General features: G+C 50.0%; 1 protein-coding gene across 1 annotated transcript in view; it reads left to right on the forward strand.

Moving 5' to 3' along the window:
- The first annotated feature begins 5,518 nt into the window (after window positions 1–5,518).
- The window catches only part of LOC129324791 (CASP8 and FADD-like apoptosis regulator), a 37,542-nt gene continuing 20,461 nt past the window's right edge, over window positions 5,519–22,599 (forward strand). The window contains exons 1-4 of the mRNA XM_054972187.1: window positions 5,519–5,776; window positions 16,136–16,571; window positions 18,454–18,565; window positions 21,354–21,489. Of these exons, the coding sequence (XP_054828162.1) occupies window positions 16,276–16,571; window positions 18,454–18,565; window positions 21,354–21,489 (544 nt within the window). The 5' untranslated portion in view covers window positions 5,519–5,776; window positions 16,136–16,275. The remainder of the gene's footprint in view (window positions 5,777–16,135; window positions 16,572–18,453; window positions 18,566–21,353; window positions 21,490–22,599) is intronic.

Here is a 22,599-nt window from a genome sequence, read left to right on the forward strand (position 1 = left end):
CCTCCAGGTAGGGCCTGAATTTCTCCTGGAATTACAACTCATTTTCTATGGAAATAAGTTCCCCTGGAGGAAATGAGCAAGATTTGGGCCCAGTAGCACCTTAAGGACCAACTAGATTTCCAGGCTATGAGCAGTCGAGAACCAAAGATGATACCCTGGAAATCTAGTTGGTCTTTAAGGTACTATTGGATCTGAATCTTGCTCTTCTACTGGAATCAACACAGCGACCCACCCGAAACTATCCGCATGGAGCTATCCAGGCCCCACCTGCAGGTTGGCAAGCCCACCCTGCATGCTTCTGGCTCCATGTACCTTCCGTTGTTACCTGAATTGGTCTCCTTGCAAGTAAGCAAATTGTGGAGGAATTAGCAGCAAGGAGTAAGGCTATGCAAAGAGCCCCGTGGCGCAAAGTGGTAAGCTACAGTACTGCAGCCCAAGCTCTGCTCACGACTAGACATGGGCACGAATGGAAAAAAAACCCAAACACCCTGTTTGTCATTCGGTGCCATCCACGAACGAACATGAACTGTTCCCGGACATGTATTGTCGAAGGCTTTCACGGCCGGAGAACGATGGTTGTTGGGGGTTTTCCGGGCTGTATTGCCGTGGTCTTGGCATTGTAGTTCCTGACGTTTCGCCAGCTGCTGTGGCTGGCATCTTCAGAGGTGTAGCACCAAAAGACAGAGATCTCTGTCTTTTGGTGCTACACCTCTGAAGATGCCAGCCACAGCAGCTGGCGAAACGTCAGGAACTACAATGCCAAGACCACGGCAATACAGCCCGGAAAACCCCCAACAACCATTGTTCCCGGACATGTTCGTTGTTTGTGGGGGCCAGAACCCCACCCCAACCCCCCCCACTTAGCCCCCCCTCCCCTCAAACCCACTTACCTGGCCCTTTAAAGATCCCTTTAAACGATCAGCTGGCAGGCGGCAGGGGGGATTCCCCCCTGCCTGCCAGGTGATTGTTTAAAGAGCCCTTTCTTGCCACGTGCAAGGGGAAGGGCCCTTTAAACACCCCACAAACTGACCTTCCCAATGTCCAATACCCACCAAATTTGCAGGGGACATAGTCCTCACTGTCCTCTGAAGACTTCCCCCCCGCCCCAAGTTTCAGAGAGATTGCACCCCAGGAAAGGCATGATCCACGGGTCTCCCCGTTGGCTGTCATTTTCACAGTGGCAAAAACGGGACTCTGCTGGAAGTACTTAGAAGGGTTAAAGCCAGAAGGAAAGCCAAAAGGAGTTCAGAGCTCAGTCCCTCCTTGCCTCCGGTTGCTAAGGGTACCTCCCTGCTCCAATTGCAGCAGGTGCCAGACTGTCTGGCTTGCCGAACGGCTGCTGAAGGCAACGAACAAGGCTTTTAATGACCACCTGTTCGTTTAGGATGGGGACTCGAACAGCTTGTTCGAGAACAGCAGTTTAGGCTGTTCGTTGATTTTTTCTGTTAGTAATGCTGTTCGTGCCCATGTCTGCTCACGACCTAAGCTCGATCCTGGCGGAAGCCAGGTTCAGGTAGCCGGCTCAAGGTTGACTCAGCCTTCCATCCTTCTGAAGTCGGTAAAATCAGTGCCCAGTTTCCTGGGGGTAAAGTGTAGATGACTGGGGAAGGCAATGGCAAACCACCATGTAAAAAGTCTGCCAAGAAAACGTGATGTGACCTCCCCCCATGGGTGAGTAATGACTCGGTGCTTGCACCTTTACCTTTAGTAAGGCTATACAAGAGGGATAACGGCAGGAAATCTCCACCAGTGTTTACGGGGTCCCTTTGTTACCATAACTGCTATTTTATGGGGAAATTAGCTTGCAGTCTGGGTTTAATTATTGCAGATCTTAACCAGCTATACCAGAGTCCCTTTTTCAGATTACTTGTGCAATAAAGAGGCAAGACTAATAAAGATAAAACGTTTTCTTACTAATAGTATTGCACATGCCTACTGTAACACACACAAACAAGGTACATACAAGAAACTAGGAAATAAAGAGTAGGAAAAATAGAGCCGTTTTCATTAGCAGGGTACCCACTTGAGATCAAAGGAACTGGGTATACTCACCTGGTCACGGTGAGGAATAAAGATGTAGCAGCAAAGCGTGGCGATATCTAATGCCTGCACTAGACACACAGAGTAGCAGTTGAGGTTCAGGATAGGAATGGCACGTGCACCTCATGGCAAGGGAAGCCTGCTTAAGTACCCCAAAACGTACCCTGAGTCTAGTGCCTTCCATGTGGTTATCAAAAGGGGAACAAAGGTTTGATGGGCCTACAACTATCCTTAATGGGCCACTTAAGTGTCTAATTGTGTGATAGTGACACCTCGGGAAGTGGGGACAAAGGAGGGGAGTGCCAGGCAGGTTGACTGGATCGGCCAGGAAGCTGGCGTTGTCTTGATGGCATCAGCTCTGGAATGCGGTGGTTGTATTGAGATGCGTCCATTAGATGTTCCGGACAGCTGGCACGTGGCTTCTATTCCGGGGCGGCTTCCAAGATACGCATGGCAGGGCGAGGCTGGCCGCTGCGGACGTGACCGGCTCGCTTTCACGAAATGGCAGCTGTGGAGTAAACTGTCCAAGCTGGCTCTTTTCTGCTTGGGAACATGGCTTCTTCCTTGGCACTGTTTGGGCTTGCTAGCAGGCTACCCAGCGGCGAGGGCAGACCCAGTGGCCGTCCTGCAAGGGGCTCTCCGCGGGAACTGACCAGGGGGTGCCTGGCCAGGTTCGTGGAGACTCCCTCCGGCTGGCACTGCGTTCCTGGCAGCATGGCTCTGGGCCCAGGTGAGGTGGGTGCCCAGGGAGGCAGGAGACAGACATAGATGGCACAGTCCATTGCAGCAGAGAGAACAGGATACAGGCCTGGGCAATGCTGCCCCTGAACAGAGTCTTTGGTAGAGCCTTAAAACAACAACGCAGGAAACTGACACAGTCCATGGCAGGCCCCGTAACAGGAGGGGGGGGGGTCCCTGGCAACACCTTCTCCAAGACAGCCGACGAGACTGGTGCTTTCAGTTCAAAGAGCAATCTTTTATTAAAAGAGGAAAACACACGTGCGCATAGCAATAAATAATAAAATGGTTGCACACACACAGAGACTCCTAGGGAGCTAGGCAGAAGGTGGACTAGAATGAGGGAGAGGAAGTGTATTTACCGATCCTGGAGAGGAGTCCGCGGAGGAGGAGAGCTTCAAGCGTCCAGCGTTCTCGGCCAGGAGAGAAAGAGAGGCTCAGGGAGGTATCCCCAAGGGTACAGCGCTCAGATCTGGAGGCGCAGCATACACCGTTTGAATGGGGCAAGAGCCCTGGTTCTTATGGGGCAAAAACATGCCCTGAGGCTGTGGGAGTCCCTTCAGCCATTAGGACAAAGACCGTAAAGGTCAGTCTCTGGGAATTACAAAGGTTTGATTACCTTGATTACTTGCTGTCAGGGTGTGTGAAAGGAATTGCAAAGTCTCTCCTGGAACTGCACGAAAGAGGCAGTTTGCTAATGAATCTACTGGAGCTGCGTTGATGAATTTAGATATGAGGAAATATAAGTTCCCAGAGATAGAAATTAACTTACGGATGCTGATTGATTGCTCATGAGTTTGGGGTGGGAAATGTAATCACGGGAAGAGGGCGTTGGAATGTGCTAATGGGGTGACTCAGCGCAGCCCGCTATTGTCACGGTCTCAAGCCAGTTGCTGGAAAGATAGTAAATCCAATCACCCTCGTCCTTTGCATTCACCTGCACATTCCAGGCATACCTGAATCTCTTGGTCTGGGTCCAGCGAATTTCCCGATGTAGATCAAGCTGCTTCAATCCAGGGGCCCTGTGACCTTTTGTATCACAGGCCTGTATTAAAGGAGTATCAAATATGGCGAAGGCCAGGGCTGACTGCTTACAACTGGGGGCTAGCCCCTGCACCTCCCTCCTCTAGGAGAACAATGTGGAAGGAAGTGGGGGAGCAGCAGTGGAACCTCCTTTTGTATGGGTTCTATGGGGCAAATTTAGGAAGCAAACTTACACACACACACACATGTAAGTTGAAGGGAAAATTTTTTTTTCAAACCTTTTAACCATTCATACAATTCAACTATTTTTCTTTTATGTATTGTCGAAGGCTTTCATGGCCGGAGAATGATGGTTGTTGTGGGTTTTCCGGGCTGTATTGCCGTGGTCTTGGCATTGTAGTTCCTGACGTTTCGCCAGCAGCTGTGGCTGGCATCTTCAGAGGTGTAGCACCAAAAGAGATCTCTGTCTTTTGGTGCTACACCTCTGAAGATGCCAGCCACAGCTGCTGGCGAAACGTCAGGAACTACAATGCCAAGACCACGGCAATACAGCCCGGAAAACCCGCAACAACCATATTTTTCTTTTCTTTAACTAAACTCCTAAGTGCAACCGTACAGAGACTTTCAGCCAACTATGTCTTTGAAAAGGTAAACAGTTCAACTTGTCGGATCCCACCAAGCGACAGAGTCCTTTGACACAATCCTTCTAATTTGAAGCAAAACGAACCCAGGCTTCTGTCCTCTTCTTGGGGGATTACAGCCCTGCAAGAACACTCCAATCCCAGGAATAACACCAACCAAACACTATACACAGACACCACTTTTAGTCATATTGTTCACATCCAGCGTTTCTGATTGCCTTGTTCGAGGTGCTAAGAGCACATGGTTATCAAGCTCCCCAGCAGCAACCAGCTTCCTCCTCAGCTGCCTGGCTCTAGCTACTGACTCTGCCCTACCGGCCATTAGCTCATAGGGGTTACAGCAGTGCTTGGTCCTGGGGCATGTGTGGTTGAAATGCCTCTGAGCACAGGCAAAGTGTTTTCTCCCTTCATCGCTGAGTAGCCACAGCCAGACCACATTTAAGACCAGTGGGATGCCCTCGGCAGGTCAGAGATTTCAGGCCGGCAGGAGTGAAGGCGCTTGTCTTTTTAATGATTAACTGCACTGCCCCTGCGCCGGCGAAGAGCAGAACAAACCCAACTCTGTTTTGTTTGTCCTCATGAGGAAGCAAATATGGAAGCCAAGAGAGCCGCCGCCGCCCCCCACCGCCCCTCTCCTGGCCTTCCTCAACTGAATTATTCCAAAGGGCTTTTTATACAGGGGGGGGGGGGCCCGAAGAGACGCTCCACTCAGAGGAGGTCGGGCCCAGAGACTTCTCCACCCCCGTGCCTTACATAGGGTTGCCAGCTCCAACTGGGAAATTCCTGGAGATCTGGGGGGGGGGGAGAAACCTGGAGAAAGTGGGGTTTGGGGAGGGAAAGGACCTTGGCATGGCATAATTCCGTAGAGTCCACCCACCCCACCCCCAAAGTAGCCATTTTCTCCCGGTGAGCTGATCTCTGTGGCCTGGAGACCAGTTGTAATGCCGGGAGATCTCCAGCCACTACCTGGAGGCTGGCAACCCTAGCCCCACACCTGGCTGCCTCCAGCGGGCGCTCCTCTCCGCTTCAGGGGCGGCCCGGGCTGCTGGGTCGTCCTCCTCGGCGGTCTCCTGCCCGCCCCGGCGGCGCCTCCCCCGCCAGGCAGGCCGCCTTGAGGCTCGGCGAGGAAGGCGGGCCGTCGAGGGCCTCCAGCCATCCGAAGGCGGCTGCAGAAAACCCGGGCGCGCCCCCCAGTCCGGCCCCCGCCAGGAAGCCGCCCGCGCTGGGCCTCCGCGGGGGAGCCCTGCCCGTCCCCCCTCGCCGCCGCCGCCGCCGCCCCTCCGAGGCCCGGGCGCTGAGGCGGGAGGCGCTCGCTCGCTCGCCCCGGCCGCTCCCCTCAGCGGCCCCGCGGGGAAGGGCGGCCCCAGCGAAAGGTGAGGCGGCCGGGAAGCGGGGCCGGGTCTCGGGGCGGCCAAGGCCGGGCGCGGCCCCCCAACTCGCGGGCGGCCCGCCCGCCCCGGACGCCGCCTCGGGGCCCGGCTCTGCAGCCGCGGACGGAGGGGGCCGGCGGGCCGGGAAGCTTCCCGGGGGCCCCTCGGCTGCGGGCCTGGGCCGGCGGGTCCGGGTTCCCAACTCCCGCCGAGGAGCTCTTGAAGGGGGGGCTCAACGCATCATTGCTGTGAATGAAGCTTGTAGGGTTGCCATCTCTGGGCTGAGAAAGGGCTGGAGATGGGGGGGAGCGGAGCCTGGAGAGGGCAAGGTGGGGGGGGGGGCTCAGCGTTACGCGGAGAGCAAGAGCCGCATCCAGGAGCACCTTCAAGGTAAAGGCCGGCTGGGCGTCCAAGGTCCGGCTGGGAGCAGTCCGTTTGGAGGAAGAGTGTGTTTGTGCGTGTGTTGTTTTGTATAAAGTTCTTCCCAGAACGGAAAGTGAGGGAGTGGCGCAGCTTAGTTTCCTTTCTGCGCCGCGGGTGGTTCGCATGACTTCAAAACTGCTTTGCTTTTCTTCCTGCCGAGGAAAAACCAGACAGAAGGGGTGGAACAAGCGCCTGATAGTCATCTGAATGCAAAAAGTGTAAAAACTCCCACAGTTTAGCATGGTCGTAGATCCAGTTAGCCGTGTTAGTCTGTACTTTCAAAATCATGGAGGGTCCAGTAGCACCTTGAAGACTAATGTCTTGTAACACACTTTCATGGGCTAAGGCCCACTTTATCTGATGCATAGGCAGTGGAATATATACTCAATTTAGTTAGCAGAATATACACAGGCAGTAGAGTAGATACTTAAATTAATTAGCAAACTTTTTTACATCCCAAGCAAGATAGAAAGGAGGGGGGGGAGTTGGGACAGGCATGTCGCCCCCAGGTTTTTTGGGAGGGCCATGAAGAACTGCATTGTTTATTGAAATGTCCTTGATATTGACTGTGATAATCTTACTCTATGTAATCTGCCTTGAGTCTCAGTGAGAAAGGTGGACTCTAAACGACATAAACAAACAAACAAACAAATAAATAAATAAATAAATAAATAAATAAAGTTTGATTCTAGGTAGCATACTGCTAAATTGTAAAATAGTAAAGAGTCCAGTAGCACCTTGAAGACTAACCAACTTTATTGTAGTTTAAGCTAGAGCCACAGCTCTCTTTTTCAGTTGCACCTGACAGGGAAGAGAGCTGTGGTTCTAGAAAGCTTATGCCACAAATAAGTTGGTTCGTCTTTCAGGTACCACAACCGAGCCTGCCCTTTTCTTGCAACCGACTGGTCACATGGCTGTCCCATTTGATCTGGTCTCTGGTTTGTGGCCTTTTGATTGGCTCTGACAAAGGATCGCACCACAAAATACGATTGGATTGCAGGCACCTTTAGTCAAGAAAAAAAGCCCTGGTTAACTTACTGGGACTCTGTTTGCAGGGTTACTTACTGGGAAAATATATTTTTAAAAATAAAAGTTTTCAAGTATGTATGCTTAATGTAGCAGATTTTTTAAATAGCAGATAGCATTATTGTCGAAGGCTTTCACGGCTGGAGAACGATGGTTGCTGTGGATTTTCCAGGCTGTATTGCCGTGGTCTTGGCATTGTAGTTCCTGTAATCCCAAGACCACGGCAATACAGCCCGGAAAATCCACAGCAACCAGCAGATAGCATTAATTAATAGCTCTTCTCAGCTGGGTTTAGTTGGTAAGATGAAGAATGAGTTTTGTTTTGACTGAAGAAACTTCTGCAAAATTTGGGGGTTTTAGTGTGAACTTTTCTTGGTTAGGCACAATCTCAGTAGTAGGTGTCAAATTTGAATTTGCTTCCAGTTTTGCCGCTTGGGTCATGGATTTGAGTCAGTCTCATATAAAGGATATGAGATCAGCCAGATAATTTGAATTGCAAGCATAAATGATTTCTCTTCACCGCGGAGGCCTGAATTTCCCCTGAAAGGGGGGGGGGCATTCTGTATCCAGCAGCTGTCTGACTACAGTGAAAACAAAAAGGGTTATTTATCTTGGCACCTGACCCCATCGTCCCCCCCTCAGAAAGCCTAATGCTCCTTGCCTCTGGGAGGCTTCTTGCGGAGGGTGGGGGCTGGGGAGGGAGGAAACCTGGCCTGGTGTAGCCGCTGTGGGCTCATAATATCTGGGGCAACCCTGACTTCCGCCAGTCTCGAGGTGGGGTGTGCTCTGAAGAGCTTTGACTGCACTGAATCTGTTAGTCCAAGCCGAGGGATTCGTTAGGATCAACTTCCTCCAATTTGATCCTGTTTTATCTCCCTCCCTGTCCGTCCCTCCCCCTCATCTTGAGCTCAGATGAACTCTGGTGTAAGTAAGAGGCCGGGTCCTTGGGGGCTCTGCTCATCTCCAGACTGGACCCCACCTCAGGGCGGAATTCCCGTTTGACAAAGGGGTCTTGTATCCTGCCATGGGAGTAAGTACGTTGTTTTGGGATGCACATCTCATGGTGTGCACACCACCATCCTAATCCCTTACCTCCCCCCATAAACCATTAGAGGCTTAATCAGGATATATAGATATACACGCTAATTAATTACCAGCACAGTTCTGAACATAGGTTTTTGTCTGAAAAAAGTTATCCCAGTGAGTGTATTTGGCTGTCCCCTGAATCTCAGTGCTCCGTCCCATTCATAGCCGCCTGGTCTTGAGCATGTTTACTTGGAAGTGAATCCTACCGAGTTCAGTGAGTCTTACTTCCAAGCCAAAGCATGGAGAGGATTGTAATCGCATACTGTGAAATCAGCACACTTGCGAGACTTCGGCCTGCAAAATATACCATTAGGATAGCAATCTTGTGTATGCTTCTTTGCCAGTAAACCCCAGTCTCCAAGCCACACAAAAACAATTTCCAGAAGTTTTTATGATGCTTTATTTTTCTCTGGAAACAATCCTGCCCTACGTATATAAATATAGTCTGTTTATCTATAGTCATTGGGGCTGTTGTGCCACAAATAAATCACGTCACATGGGCTAAATATGGGATATGAAGCATGGTCAAGCACCAGTAGCTTGCACATGGTGTATTTGCATTCTTTTTGCTAAAATTACTGAAATATTTTTATTATTTAAATTTGAATTGAAAAATATTCCTGGAAAATCCATGTCTCTGTACAAAAGCACATACTCAACTTGATTCTTTAGAAGGTTACTTGGAAGCAGGGCTCATTTCGAGGTGGGACGCACAGGAACGCAGTTCCGGCACTTCCCCAAAGAGGTCACATGTCAGGTGGCCCCACCCACCTGACTCTCGGCCATTTTGGGCCCATTTCAGCCTGGATTGGGGCCAAAACGGCCTGGATCGGGCCTCTGACAGGTGGTGGATCACTCTCCCACTCATCAGCGGCCCGATCCTGACCATTTGGGGCCCCTTTTCAGCTATTTTCAGCTCCTTTTTGCCATTTTGGGCCCAATTTCGGCCCTGAATGGCTAGGATTGGGTCCAAAACATCCAGAATAGGTGGTGTCAGGGGTGTGGCACATGCAAATCAGTTATACTGATGACACTTCCAGTGATGGCAAGGGGCGTGGCATATGCGAATGAGTTATGCTAACGAGTTCCTCTCGCTCTTTTTCTACGAAATGACCCCTGCTTGGAAGGAAATGAATCACACAGATTGTTGCTTTTCCATAATGTTAAATTGTTTTTTAAAATCCTGATTATACGTCTGACTTTTGTTTTAAAAAGAAAGCTGCCCAAACATGTTTTATAATATGACTGTTTTAAATGGTATGCGTGTGGGTGGAATCTTTCTGCTGTCATGACATTTTTGCTCCTCTGAGTCCGCGCTGAGTAGAAAGGGCATTTCCTCTGTAGCTACAAAGACAAGCGCAGGAGTTCTGTTTAGGAACAGGTAAGACTGTCCATATTCTGCATTAGACTTGGTTCTGTAGCTGCTCATTACGATTTTGAGAATTTATCTGGGTAGTAGATCAGATTATTTTTTCACCTCATTTATATCCTGCCTTTCTCACCAGTTGGGACTCAGAGCAGCTTCCATCCATTCTCCTCTCCATTTTATCCTCCCAACAGCCCTGGGAGGGAGGTTAAGATGAGAGCACGATGTGGCTGGCCTAAGATCCACCCAGCAAGTTTCCGTGGCACGGTGGGGATTTGAACCCGGGTCCCCCAGATCTTAGTCCGGCACTCTAACCACAGCACCACACTGGCTCTAGTTTTGTGTCCTGATAGCTTTGTTCATGGGCCAAGGAGCAGCTGGATTGATGAATGGGAACGTTCAGTCTCAAGGTTCCTTTTAAATGACCAAGTGCCCCCATGTGGCTTTTTTCAGTGGTCATAAATCAGTGTCCTGTCATGGCTCTTGATCTAGATAGCTGCATACCCTTAAATCCTTTCTTGCTTTATTTTAGAAATCTTTTTCTTAACCAAATAGAACTTCTTTACCTTTTGAACACAAGTAGAACAATGTACCTGATGGGGAGAGGGAGCTTGTATATTAGGTTTGTTTAATAATTAGTGAAACTCAAGCATCTATTGTCTTATTTGGGGAAAAGGAGGCCAAAAGGTGTATGTCCTGCTGAAGACCTGTTGCTTAGCGCTGGCAGTTATACCCCTCCCAAACCCTTCTCGGCAGTGCTGATATGTACCAAACAACCATTTGTATTTTTGTTTTGTTTTGAACCTTCATAAATTTGCTGCCCCTCTTCCTACAGTTTCTGTTTGCAAAACTCTCCTAACTTTGTATCTCCCTTGCTAAATTTGTTGATGATATTTTTCATTAATTGGTTCAAGCTTTTGATAGAAATGCTTGGCAGAAGCAGGCCCATAACCAGATGCCTGCAGAATCGCTGCCGAGATAAATTCCAGAGGGATACTGTGTTAGCCTGCTGCGGCCCAAAATAACAAAGTTGGATTTGGCATTCCTGTTGGGGTATTCCCCAGTCATTCGCCACTTAATTGTCCACATGGGAAAATCTGTGAGCTGAAATGATTTTGTCTTCCAGATAAGCTTCAGCCTAGTTTTTCAGAGAAGACCAGACTAGGAAAAATAGTAGCCCACAATAATGTTTTTTCTGCTCCGCCTAGCTGCTGTGGCTCAGTTGATGACGTGGAAGTGAACATTTCAGCTTGACAGACGTGTCCATGCCCCCCCCCCAAACTCTGAAGGCTCTTCTGAGCCTCTGTAAGCACCAGGGGGCGACTCTTTACAACCCCACCTTCGCATCTTGCCTTTAAGAAATTAAACAGTGCTTATGTGGAAATACCTTGATACGCTTTTCCACGACACCAGGCTACAAGAAATACGTCACTATCTAAACAGTTTCCCACAGTCACAGAGGGAAGGAGAACTAGCAGTGGTATGCCCTGGTCCTAGTCACTGTTCGTATTCCCACCCCACCCCCCCAAAGTTGACTAGTAAAACATTGGGTTTTGTCCACTGTTTGCAGTCTGTAAATATTTTTGAAGGTTTTGAGCGCTCAATGCAGCAGTGGAGGAAGGGCGCTTCCTTAGAGGACGAGTGGTGGGGCCGCTGCCCCTCCTCTTTATTCCCCCCACCCCACCCCAGCTTCTGAGTTGCCTGGGCCGGTGGATAGTTCCTTCTCCTTACATCGAGGTGGTGTAGAGGCCTGGCGGAGCTGCAGGGCCCTCTTTAGCCGCCCCGGTAGTGTTTCCAGATGCATTCTGGGAAGGGGTAAAGGTCCTGGGGTGAAGAGGCACTGGAAGGTCTGCCTGCCGGGACATGGTGGGGTATCGGGAGCAGGGGGTGGGGGTACTTGGTCAGAGGAGGATTCCTCTTCAGATAAGAGTAACCCCTAAATACGTTGCTCTGGCATGCCGCCTCCAGAGCTTGGTGACGGGCGTCTCTCTCGACTCAGCAGCAACCTCTGTCCTGTGCCCCTGATGCCCCCCCCCCAGCCATCTGAAGAATTCTGAAGAACTTGAAAGCTTGCTTGCTATTTTGTGATGATTTCATTGGCCCTAATAAAATTATATCCTGCTATGGTTTGTTTGGGATTTTTTATATGGACCAACATGACCACCTAAAATCTTTTCTCTTTGGAAAATACCAAATTTAAACAAGAATTCTTCAACTTCAAAGAAAGAGGTTCTACAGGTAAAGCTTTGCTTACGTAGGTTATTTGTCCTTTGGGCTCCAACAACTAGGCCATACCGCTCACCTTCGCTTCTATCGATTCTTTACTTAGCATGTCACCTAAAATTAATCTCCGCTTTGGTTAATATAAAGACTGTAACATTTTTCTCTTTTGCTGTATCTGGCAGTGGACTTGCGTGCTCTGCTGCAATGCCGAGCCGAGGAGATATCTAATTATCTGCTGTTTTTTTACATTCTTAAAGGGAGAGGGGCTACAGTACAACTGATCTTAGCAGAAAGGCCGAGAAGTGGTAGCGTGCCAATTTGGGGGTGGGGTGGGGGGCTTTTCTGTCATGGTTATTACTGCGATTACCAGGGATCCCCAGCGTGCGGTGCCCGTGGGTGCCATAGCGCCTGCCCACACTTCCTGGTGCCCACCAAGTGTTTTGAGAAAGTGGGTGGGGCGAGGTGGAGCTTTTTCACAGGAGGGTGCCTGATCGGCTACTGGAGATCTGATTGGCTGTGCAGATTAAGATAATGTCGTTTCGGCAGCAGCCTCCATCACCGTGTTGGTTTTATTCTTTCTCTTGCTCTTTTTTCCAAGTATATTTTTAAGAAAATTGCTCCCTTTGTCCCCTGATGTTGGACATTCTCTGTGCATGGTTGGCGCCGCCTCCTGTGGTAGCCATTTTGCAGTTGGTTCTGTCTCCAGTGGTGGCCATTTTGTGGTTGTACCCCCCCCACCACCCTGTGTCAGAATTCCAGAGGTGCTCAAAATGCTTGTGGACCTCTGAATTAATCTAATTAAGTCGGCAACGCATCTCTTATTCTATATTCAATCTGCAGGAAAGGCGTTTCTCCATCATGTCCAGAAACATCGTCTTCTCCCTTCCTGCCCACCCTTTATTTTGCTTTTGGTACTGAACACCCAGCTGAGAAAATTTCTCTCTAGTCTGTGATCATTTTTTTGTTCCTAATAAAATAACGCAAGACATTGTCAGTGGAATTTTTCTGTGGTTTAACAGGGTGACAGTAACTCCTGATATTGGTGAAATCCACTTTTATTATCTGTCTTGTAAAATAACAGCAATTTTGTATATGGCATTTCCTCTGCTCTCAGGAACTTCCCATATCACTTATCTACCCTCCCGAAACTCCTGACAGACATCCTCGTGTGCCTGCAAGGGCCCCCGCCCCCCCCAGCCCTGCGTGCTCCGGAGTTTTCTGGGGTGTGTTCTGAGATGCACCTGACGGGGGGGGGGGTCTGACTGTCGCCCTGCCTGAGCGGACGAGAGTATCGCCGAGAGACTGGAACGCGGGGCCTGCAGGCGAGGGCTGCAGTGGAAGGTCGGCACGGTGGGCAGAATTGTGTTTGTCTACCATTGCTGGTTGTCTAAGGAGCTTTGAGAAATGGTTTTGCAAACAAGTACGATTTTAGCAGGTTTCCTTGCTGGGTTTCATAGGGGAGATGCCTGCCTGCCTGCCTGCCTGCGCGCTGCTTCTCGAGAGCCTTCCTGGCAGCACAGCGTAGCGGGGGTGGGGGGGAGCGGGACCCGGAGCAGTTCATTGACTCCCATTCAGTGAGAAGGAAAGGGGCCGAGGCGTATCAGCTGCTACTCACTTTGTTCAGAGCGCAGCCGCGCAACCAGCAGCAGCTGCTGCAGGCTTGGACTGCCCTAGTTCTCCGGCCCCCGCCCCCCCTATCTTTGCAGGCTTCCCCGCAGGCGGGGGGTGTCCGGTGAAGATGCAGGAGGACGTAGGGAGCTTCGTGACGGGACGTTGTATCGAGCCCATAAATGACGATCCCGGTTGCGTCTTTGCGCGGGTTGGTGTTAACTGATAAAAATAAAAGCTGGATGGAAAATGATCAGAAAACACACCCAAGAGTAAACGGCTGCAGATATAAATTAAAGGAGAGATTCGCACTGGAAGTTGGGTTTTGATGAGCTGGCTCCCGGGCACCGGCTCGCGGGCTGGAGGTGCCTTTGTATTGGTTCCATCTCCACGGAGCTGGTGTGTGACGCAGAGGTGATGATTTCTTGCAGAAAAAAGCCTCTCTTGTTTTTAACCACCAGGAGACAGGGAAAAAATGGTTTCTGGAAGAGTTTATTTGCCTTCTACGTATATTTGTGTGTTTGTGTGTGTCACCACACGCTTGCCATTTGTGAATGGTTCTTTCCCGTGGGCTTGGCTTCCAAGTGGAATGCCTCGGAGCCCGTAACAAAAGCATTGGAAGGCATCACCTTCAGTTGACAGGAGGTGGCCGGGTCCAGACCCCCCCGCCCCCCCCCCCGGTCATGGATTGGAAGAGGTAAATGGAGATGGCAGGAGTGGGCGTGGGCAGAAAGAGCAGTTGAGGTTCTCGAAGCAACAGGCAGACGCTTCGCTGGATTGGCTGAAGCCCCTCGGGGGGGGGGGTCTCTTTCTTGCACAGGATGTGGTGGGGGGTAGCAGATCTGCTGCTGGGGGAGAATGCCTCTGGCCCCCAACTGTCTTCCGTGTGCAGGTTTGTAAATAAAGGAACAAAGGCAGAAATGCCTGCAGTCTCCCCTCTCCTTCAAAGGAAACCGGTCCAAGTGTCTGGCTGCTTTGGAGAAATGGGGCATGTGTGAAACTACATGTGTATGTCCAGTTGTGAAGCAGTTGTGGAGACATGACTTTAAAAATGTGGAAGGACTGCAATGCAAAATGGTGTCTTTTGATAGCCCCATGTCTCATTATGCATGCAAGTCGTTTACAAGCCCAGTTACACTGGATTGCTAATATTCCAACTTAGTACCATTTCTGAAAAAATGACTCACGTGGAAAAATTGTGTTTATCCTGGTTTGGAAAAGTAGCTGTAGGTAAATGATGTGTCATTTTACCACCACTACCACCTCCTCTTTTGTGCTGTTCTAGCAAAGAGAGTGTGAAAATAACTCTACTCAAAGATACTTGATAGAAGTAAGTAGATTCATTTACGCCAAATCCAGAAGTATACACGTGTAATGCATTCAGAGGTTGCAGGTTTCAGCTTCTGTTGGTGCCACATTTTATTTTGGCACGCTCAGCCTTGAGGCTAAATATTTGAAGGATGGAGGGAGTCTTAGAAACAACCGACTTCCTGGTTGCCGAGCAATGAATGTTCCAGTCTGTCTTAAGACTTGCCCTGACCGTTCCCTTCACTAAGCAGCCAGCATCCCGCGGTTCCTCCATCGCGGGCGTTCTGGCTGCAGCCTGCCTTTCAGGCCTCCGTGACGGTGGACCTGGGTGGCCCCCTCTGCTCCTCCACGTCTCACTCCTCTCCCATCTCCTGCTTCAGCTCGGCCTCTAGATATTTTTGAGTTCAGTGTTTTAGTGATTTGCCTGACGTGTGGATTATGCCCAAGGACGCCGGAATGCAGTCGGAGCGTCTTTCTCCCTGCTCTGATGTGGTTTTGAAGAATCGGATTCTTTCAGGGTTCGCCAGGGCTCCATTCTGCAGCAGTGTTATCGTTTGCAGTCCTTCGGTGGCATATTTGTCTTCTGCTGGGACACTGGAAGTTCTTCACACCGGCATATATTGACTGAGATCTGTAGCATTCAGTGACCTTCCCCGAAAGCCAACAGACGGGTCCGGAACTCCCCTGTGTCAGTGCAGTGCCTTGCCATTGTTTTATATAGCACATGCCGCTAATAGTATTCAAGGATGAAAACATTTAATTATATAAAATAACTAATCCGTACAAGACACCGGTGTTCCTGGGGTGGATAATTTTTAACTAGTTTAAACCTAGGTTTCCTGTGAAGCCTTCTGGTTATGTGTAACTGATTGGGGGCTGTTGGGGGAGAGAATTTTACAACTCTGGTGAAGCAGAATCTGTGGCTATAAACTGTGATTAAAAACTTGAGTGTTCCTTTCTTTTATGGAGAATACTGCAGAATGTGTCTAATGCAACTTGTGTATACAAAATATTCTGTGTAAAAGCTGAGTACACAATCTTGCAAAAGCAGCTCATGTTGCAGACTCTTGGCAAATGGTTTTAGTTTCATTTCCTGTGGACATTCCAGGAATGATTTAGAGTGGGGATATTCCTAATTTGGTCTGAGCCTTTTGTAATAAAGAGAAGAGCGTTCTGTTCCTGAATTTAAGCAGATTTGGTTCCCAAGCTTGCTCTGAGGGTTTGGTTTGATGTCCTGTCTATAGCCGTGCTAGCAGAGGACAGGCTGGGCTCGATACCCTGCGATGCGGTCCTGTGTCTGACTCTGTAATGTTTCTTCGTAGGTCGTCTTGTGAATAAAAAAAAGGCAAAACTAAAGCTGAAGATCAAGGCAGGAGGAGGATACCCTGTGTAGAAGCCAACCTCATGACGTGGCTCTCCTGTTTAAAGCACACACAGAACTTTAAAGGGGCGGTGACTTGTGATGACGGTTTGCAAAGTGCCAGCTGCCATCCTTTACCAGATTGAGCAGGAGTTGGACAAAGACGAAAAGGACACCATGCTGTTCCTGTGCCAAGATCTCGTTCCTGACTTGCCTCCGCCAGACGCCAGGAAGCTTTTGGTTGCTTTGAACGAGAGAGAAATGCTGACGGCCTGTGGTCTGGCCGAGCTGCTCTACAGAATGAAGAGGTTTGACTTGCTAAAGAAGGTCCTGGGAACAGGGAGAGCAGCTGTGGAAACCAGTTTGGCCAGGAACCCTCAAATGTTGTCGCCGTACAGGTGAGTTCAGTGGAGGACTTTGTTTCTTTTTCAAAGCTCTTTTACTCACTACTGAGTAGAAATGGCAGTTTGACCTGATCGTTTGGGAATGTCTCCGCGTCTAAGCAAAGTAGAGCCTGCAGGCTCTTCAGTTTCGCAAACTGGAAAATCGAATTTAGTTCCTATTTGGTGACAAAGTGGTAGGCAGACCTTAGCTTGTGGCTTGAACCTTAGGCCAGTCCTCTGAGCAGATCACACGCTCTCGCAGCCTGTGGTTTGCAGAAGCTGCTTCGGACGGAGTTGCCCCGGGAATGTCGTATTTCTCCAGCCCACTCCCCCCACCCCCAAAGTTCATTGTGTTCTAGGTCTAGGTCTGAATTAGGGTCGCTCTTCTCTTTGAGTAAATCATAGTTCTGTCATCTGGAGAGAAGACAGCAAACCACAATTTGAGATTTGGACAGAACAATTCAGTATTCTAAAGTGCAGCTTAATCCTCGCTTGGATTCCTTGTCTGGAAGGAAGAGAACAAATCATCTTGTGGGATGGAATATGGAGTTACATGGGGGTGTTGAGGGAGGAGGGAAAGAGAACCTCTAGGATCTCCCACGTTCTTTCGTAAGACAGACTGTGCATTTTGTCATTAACGTTGGAACGGTGCCTGGCCCCACACTGCAGTTCTTCTTTCTCAGTCCTGGCTCCTAACTTCCATATTGGTGTTCCCCAAAAGCCTGATAGCTTTGTTAAGCAAGCTTGTGAATATCTTACCCTCAGATGAGTATAGACTTTGTGTTTCTGCGTGAGTTGCTGGTCTGGCCGTGCCTCCTCTTTGGAACCAAGCGAGGGCAGGGCCGGCTCCAGGATCGCTGGCACCCGAGGCAGCTTAAGGGCTGCTGCTGCGCACACGTGTGTGCGTGCACGCCGGACTGCGTGATGACGTCACTGCATGTGACGTCATCGCGCAGGGCTGGGTGCACGCACGGGGGGGGGCTTCAAGCCCTCCCGTTCAGTTGCTCTGCGGGCCAGGCACAGCCGGCCGCCCTGGCCACTGGCTGCGCCTGGCCTGCAGAGCAACTGAACGGGAGGCTGCCCGCTGAGCTGCCCCACGCTGCCCGCTGTCAGCATGCGCTCCTGGCTGGGCACAGCAGCTGTGGGCCAGGCACAGCAGGCGGCCAGGGCGGTGCGCGGTGGTGTGCATCCTCCCCGCCCTCCGGCTCTGATGCTCCACATGCCGCCCCGGCCGCCTGCCGCACCTGGCCCGCAGCTGTGTGCTGGCGGTGGCAGCACAGAGCAACTGGGCAGGAGGGCTGGGAGGCTGCCCGCTCAGTGGCCCCTCGCTGTTGCCGCCAGCACGCACTCCTGGCTGGGCGCAGCAGCACGGAGCAATTGAGCTCCATGGCGTGCGCCCCCACTCCCAGCCTGGTGCCCCCTCTGGCGCCTTAGCACCCGAGGAGGCTGCTGGGCCGGCCTCAATGGGTGGGCTAGCCCTGAGTGGGGGTCAAGCCGTGGCTCGTGCCAGGATGCAACAGGCAGCCCCCTTCCAAGGGTGAGCAATTCAGCTGCTTTTCTGCATAGGGAGAAGTGGAACCAGAGGCAGAAATGTAGCAAAATCGCCTTTCCCTTAGCAGAGGCTGCTTTGATGAGGGCAAGGCTGGAGCAGGGAAGCGTGCAGAGGTGCAGCAGGCAGTCTTCTCTGCGGACTGGTATTTTGGATGCCCAGAAGTCTTTGTGGCTTGCCCTGTCACACCGTTTGAGATCGGCTGTTCTAAGCATGTACGGTCAAGGAGTGCAAGAGTTTTGTTCTGTTAGGAAATAAACATGAGTCGAGGTCTTTATCCTGCTGGGCTGGTGAGTCAAGATTTTGCTGAAGACTGATTTTTTAAAAATACGGTGGCTGTCTTTGCAGAGTGTTGATGACTGAAATCAGCGAGGACCTGGATAAAGAAGACTTGGAGTCCTTTGTTTTCCTTCTGCTGGATCATTCTGGCATGTCCTACCTGAAGAAAGCAAAAGAGAAGGTAACTTCTTCCTAAAGGGGTGTGGAATGCACTTCAGCGTGACTAGAAAGAAGATGGGGAATGGATGCTAGAGGAGACAAGACAGGTTCTTTGAGTAGGGCAGGCGGCACATGTTTTAAAGGCTTGGAAGAATCTTAAATATAAGACAAAAGATGACACACAAGGTAGTAAAAGGATGCATAAGAGTTGCAAGCGGCTGTTAATTTGTGGTAGGATGGCAATAAAAAAAGTAAGACAGGAAATGCTGGTAGAAATTAAACATGTGAACTGTGTGTGCAATTTTGAAGTCCCATTACTAGGAGCTAGTTTCAGGGAGTGGCTAGAAGTGTTAGTCAACGTTCTGGAAGTCCTGGGTTCAAATCCTTATTCTTCCATGGAGTTCACTGGATAATGTCGGACCAGTCCGTGTATGCCACCCAGAGCTCATTGGAGAAAGGTCAGGATAAACGCACACTACGTAGGTTGGCTAGACAGCTCTGGCAGCCCAGCTGAAACTCCCTCCCCTTGCCATCTTAAACGTAGCAAAGAGCACCCTTGTATCACCCCCCACTCTATACCACATTCAGACTCCAGTCTTTATGAAGGCCGATGACCTTCTGGGAGGCTGCCTGGCCGGTCTGGAAACTGGGGCGGGGGCGGGGGGGGGAGGTCTCTCCAGGAGGTTGATCAAAGCTAAGCTGCTTTCTGTAGCATTCTCACCTTCCGGAATTCAGTTTGACATTGAGCAGCTGGTGCCGTGCCGCCCGCCGTTGGAGCCACTCCCCCCCTTGAAGCCAGCTGGGTGGCCTGGGGCCAGTCGCGGCTCTCTCAGCACCACCCACCTCGCAGGGTGTTTTGTGGTGGGGATAATAATAGCGTACTTTGTAAACCGGTCATTGGAGGCTGTAGTTGTCCGGATTTTTAAAATTTAGGATTAACAAAAACTAGACACCTTCCAGATATTTTGTTCTTGTTGCTATGAGCATCTGGACCTGTTCAAAATCCATTGTAATTAACAGGAACAAAAAAATCCATCTTATAATAATAATAACATTCAATTTATACACCGCCCTTCAGGACAACTTAACACCCACCTCATTTATACTCCCAGTGGGGACCCAAAGCTATTTACATCATTCTCTTCTACTTCCATTTTATGCTCAACAACTTAGGTGTGGGGGGGCGGAGGGAGGAGGGGAGAAGGATAATAATGATAATATTTGATTTATATACCACCCTTCAGGACGACTTAACACCCGCTCAGAGTGGTTTACAAAGTATGCTGTTTCTATCCCCACAACAAAACACCCTGTGAGGTGGGTGGGGCTGAGAGAGCTCAGAGAGAGCCGTGACTAGCCCAAGGTCACCCAGCTGGCTTCAAGGGGAGGAGTGGGGGAATCCAACCCGGCTCTCTAGATTAGAGTCCTGCACTCTTAACCACTACACCAAACTGGCTTTTAATGGCTTTCCCACCAACTTTGCAATTTTGAAATGTTTTCCTGGCAGTACAAGCTTATAACCAGTGAGATCCACTCATGGAGCTGCGCCTGAAAGAGCTGGAAACTTCTGGTTCTTGCTGCAACCCACCGAAGCCTCTGAAATTTTGTTTTCAAATTGGGGTCTGCAGACCCTCAGGAACGTCATAGGGGGCATGATGGGAGAGGCGGATTAGCCACAGTCCTCTTGACAGTAGAAGTGCCTTTTGTCTTTTGCGTTTGAGCGGTAACCTACAGTTATGTCTGTATTTGAATAATGAAAACATCCACCTATGTGTTCTCGAGTCTCAGGAAAGTAAGGCCAGCTGGACATTATCGGTATTATTTGTCATAAATAACTGGGAAATCCCTTTAATTTCCCCAGGTTACATGTGAAAGTACATTTGTACTTTCCTGACTTAGCTAGTTATGGATAAGAAATGCAAGTTATTCTTTTACCATTGTGAAAAGTTTTAACAGCCATTTTGTAGATCTTAAACAAATAGCGTAAGTAACACGATGCCGGCTTCTGCAGTCCGGTCTCCTCTAACAGTAAGTCGCCTAGAAGGATTTATCTTAAACATGTGAACTCCTGAAGCTGCCTTACGCCATCAGCAACACATCAAGATCAGTCATGTCTACTCCAGTTGGCGGCAGCACTCAGGATGGTGGAGTGGAAAGTCTTTCGCATCACCTCTTAGCTGGAGAGGCTGGGGACTGAACCGGAGACCTTCCGTGCGCCAACCAGATGCTCTTACCATTGAGCAATGCCCCCTCATCTGCAAGATGAGAGCCAAAAAGTGAAGTCTGGGATGCCGAGGTAAAAGCTTTCGATCCAAACCCTTGCTCCGTAAGAAATGGATGGTAGTCACGTGTTCAGGCCATTCTGCCTTGGACTCCATTGCCCATCAGTCAGATGGAACATGCGAGAAATACCTGGCAGGGTTTGTGCGAGTTTGGTAACCTGGCTTACATGGTAGAGGCTGCCAGATACGTGCAGTGGAGTTTGTGGCGGCTCAGGGTTACTTCTGGGGGCTCAGGAACGGATCCCTCTGGTTATAGCAGCGTCTGAAAGGACTTCTTCTGTGGGAAACACCCATGTATGTTAGCTTCCTTGGAGGCCCTGTGAGGGCAGAAAGGTGAGGTAAAAATCTTGTTAATAAATAATAAACTAAAAGTCTCTGTTGGCCTTTTGAAAAATGAAAAATGCAGAAACATAGATGATTGGAAGTAGATCCTCGTATCGCTCATTTGGCCTGACTGGCCGGCCTGCTGGTGTCTCAAGGGGTGTTTCATTTGGTCTGCTGCTGATAACGTTTGTTCTGGCTTTCTAGAGTTTCCTGGGAATTATAACTGATCTTGAGAAGTTAGACCTGGTGTCGCCTAACCAGTTGGATTTAATAGAAAATTGCTTGTTGAACATTCACAGGAAAGACTTGGCAAAGAAGATCCAGAAGTACAGAGTGGAAGGTAAGGAACGCTGTGGGCAACTCGCTCTTTCCAGCTGCTGGTCTACACGGGGTGCTGTCTTAGCTGCCACAGAAGTCACTTCTGGGTCTGTACACCTGGGAAGCTTTGGCGGTGGGAGCAAGTCTCGTTAAATTCAGTGAGATTTCCGAGTAAACAGGCACAGGATCAGGCCGCAGCTGAGAACATGTCTGGTTTTACAACTTATTTATGTCCTGCAGAGCCATTCCCAAAATTCTGGATATCAGGACTGTTAAGTTTGGTGTACGAACTTCTAGAGAGATTGTCAGTTTACAGGCCCCCTCCAAAAAAAACTAGCACTGCTGCTTGCTGTAGCATTACTGCTGTCTGGACTAGTACCACAATATCTTACCCTCAAGCGTGCATTTTTCAGGAACAGATACTGTGGTTCACTACAGGTTCGAATTCTCCTAAAAAAGTGTGCTGGCTAGGCAAAAGAATGCAATAAAGATTGCAGATTTCTTGCTTAGCAATGCAGTTGTCCAGCAACCCATAATGAAGAGAAGATACGGCAGTGTGTACAAAATCCAAACCTGTGAACCAGCGCAAGAGCATTTCAAGTTAAATCGGGTGGTGAAAATAACCGGTATGGGCCAGTGAGTAGAAAGCTGTCCATGCTACGCCTCCGGTCTTCTGCTCCAAGCCTCCTGAAAGAGACGGGGAGCCGCAAGAAACTGAGTAAGCCGCCTTAGCAGGCCTGCTCAGAAGGAAGTCCCGTTTTCTTCAGTGCGGCTCACTCCCAAGACCGTGTTGTTAGGATTTCAGTTGCAGCTGCGCAGTCCTAAGCAGAGTCACATCCGCCTTAGCCCTCTGGGCTCAGAAGGGGGCAGCCGCTTAGGGTGACTTAGGCGGTCACTTACTTTCACTGCCGGGGGGGTTTCTCTGTGTCAGCCGCCATGTGGTTGCGGCACGCGTCGTCTTCTGGCTCATAAGACGGGCGCCGAAGGGCTCTGCCGCTTATCATGCATGCATAATGGGGTTTGAACAGCAGCGCGCTCTGCCTTCCATTATGGTGGAAGGGGAATTTAACAGCAGGAGGTGAGGAAAGGGCCGCCCCCCCCCCTCTCCCTGGTTCATCTCCTCGTTTGGGTG

This window comes from Eublepharis macularius, chromosome 2 (assembly GCF_028583425.1).
Source record: "Eublepharis macularius isolate TG4126 chromosome 2, MPM_Emac_v1.0, whole genome shotgun sequence".
Lineage (NCBI taxonomy): Eukaryota > Metazoa > Chordata > Lepidosauria > Squamata > Eublepharidae > Eublepharis > Eublepharis macularius.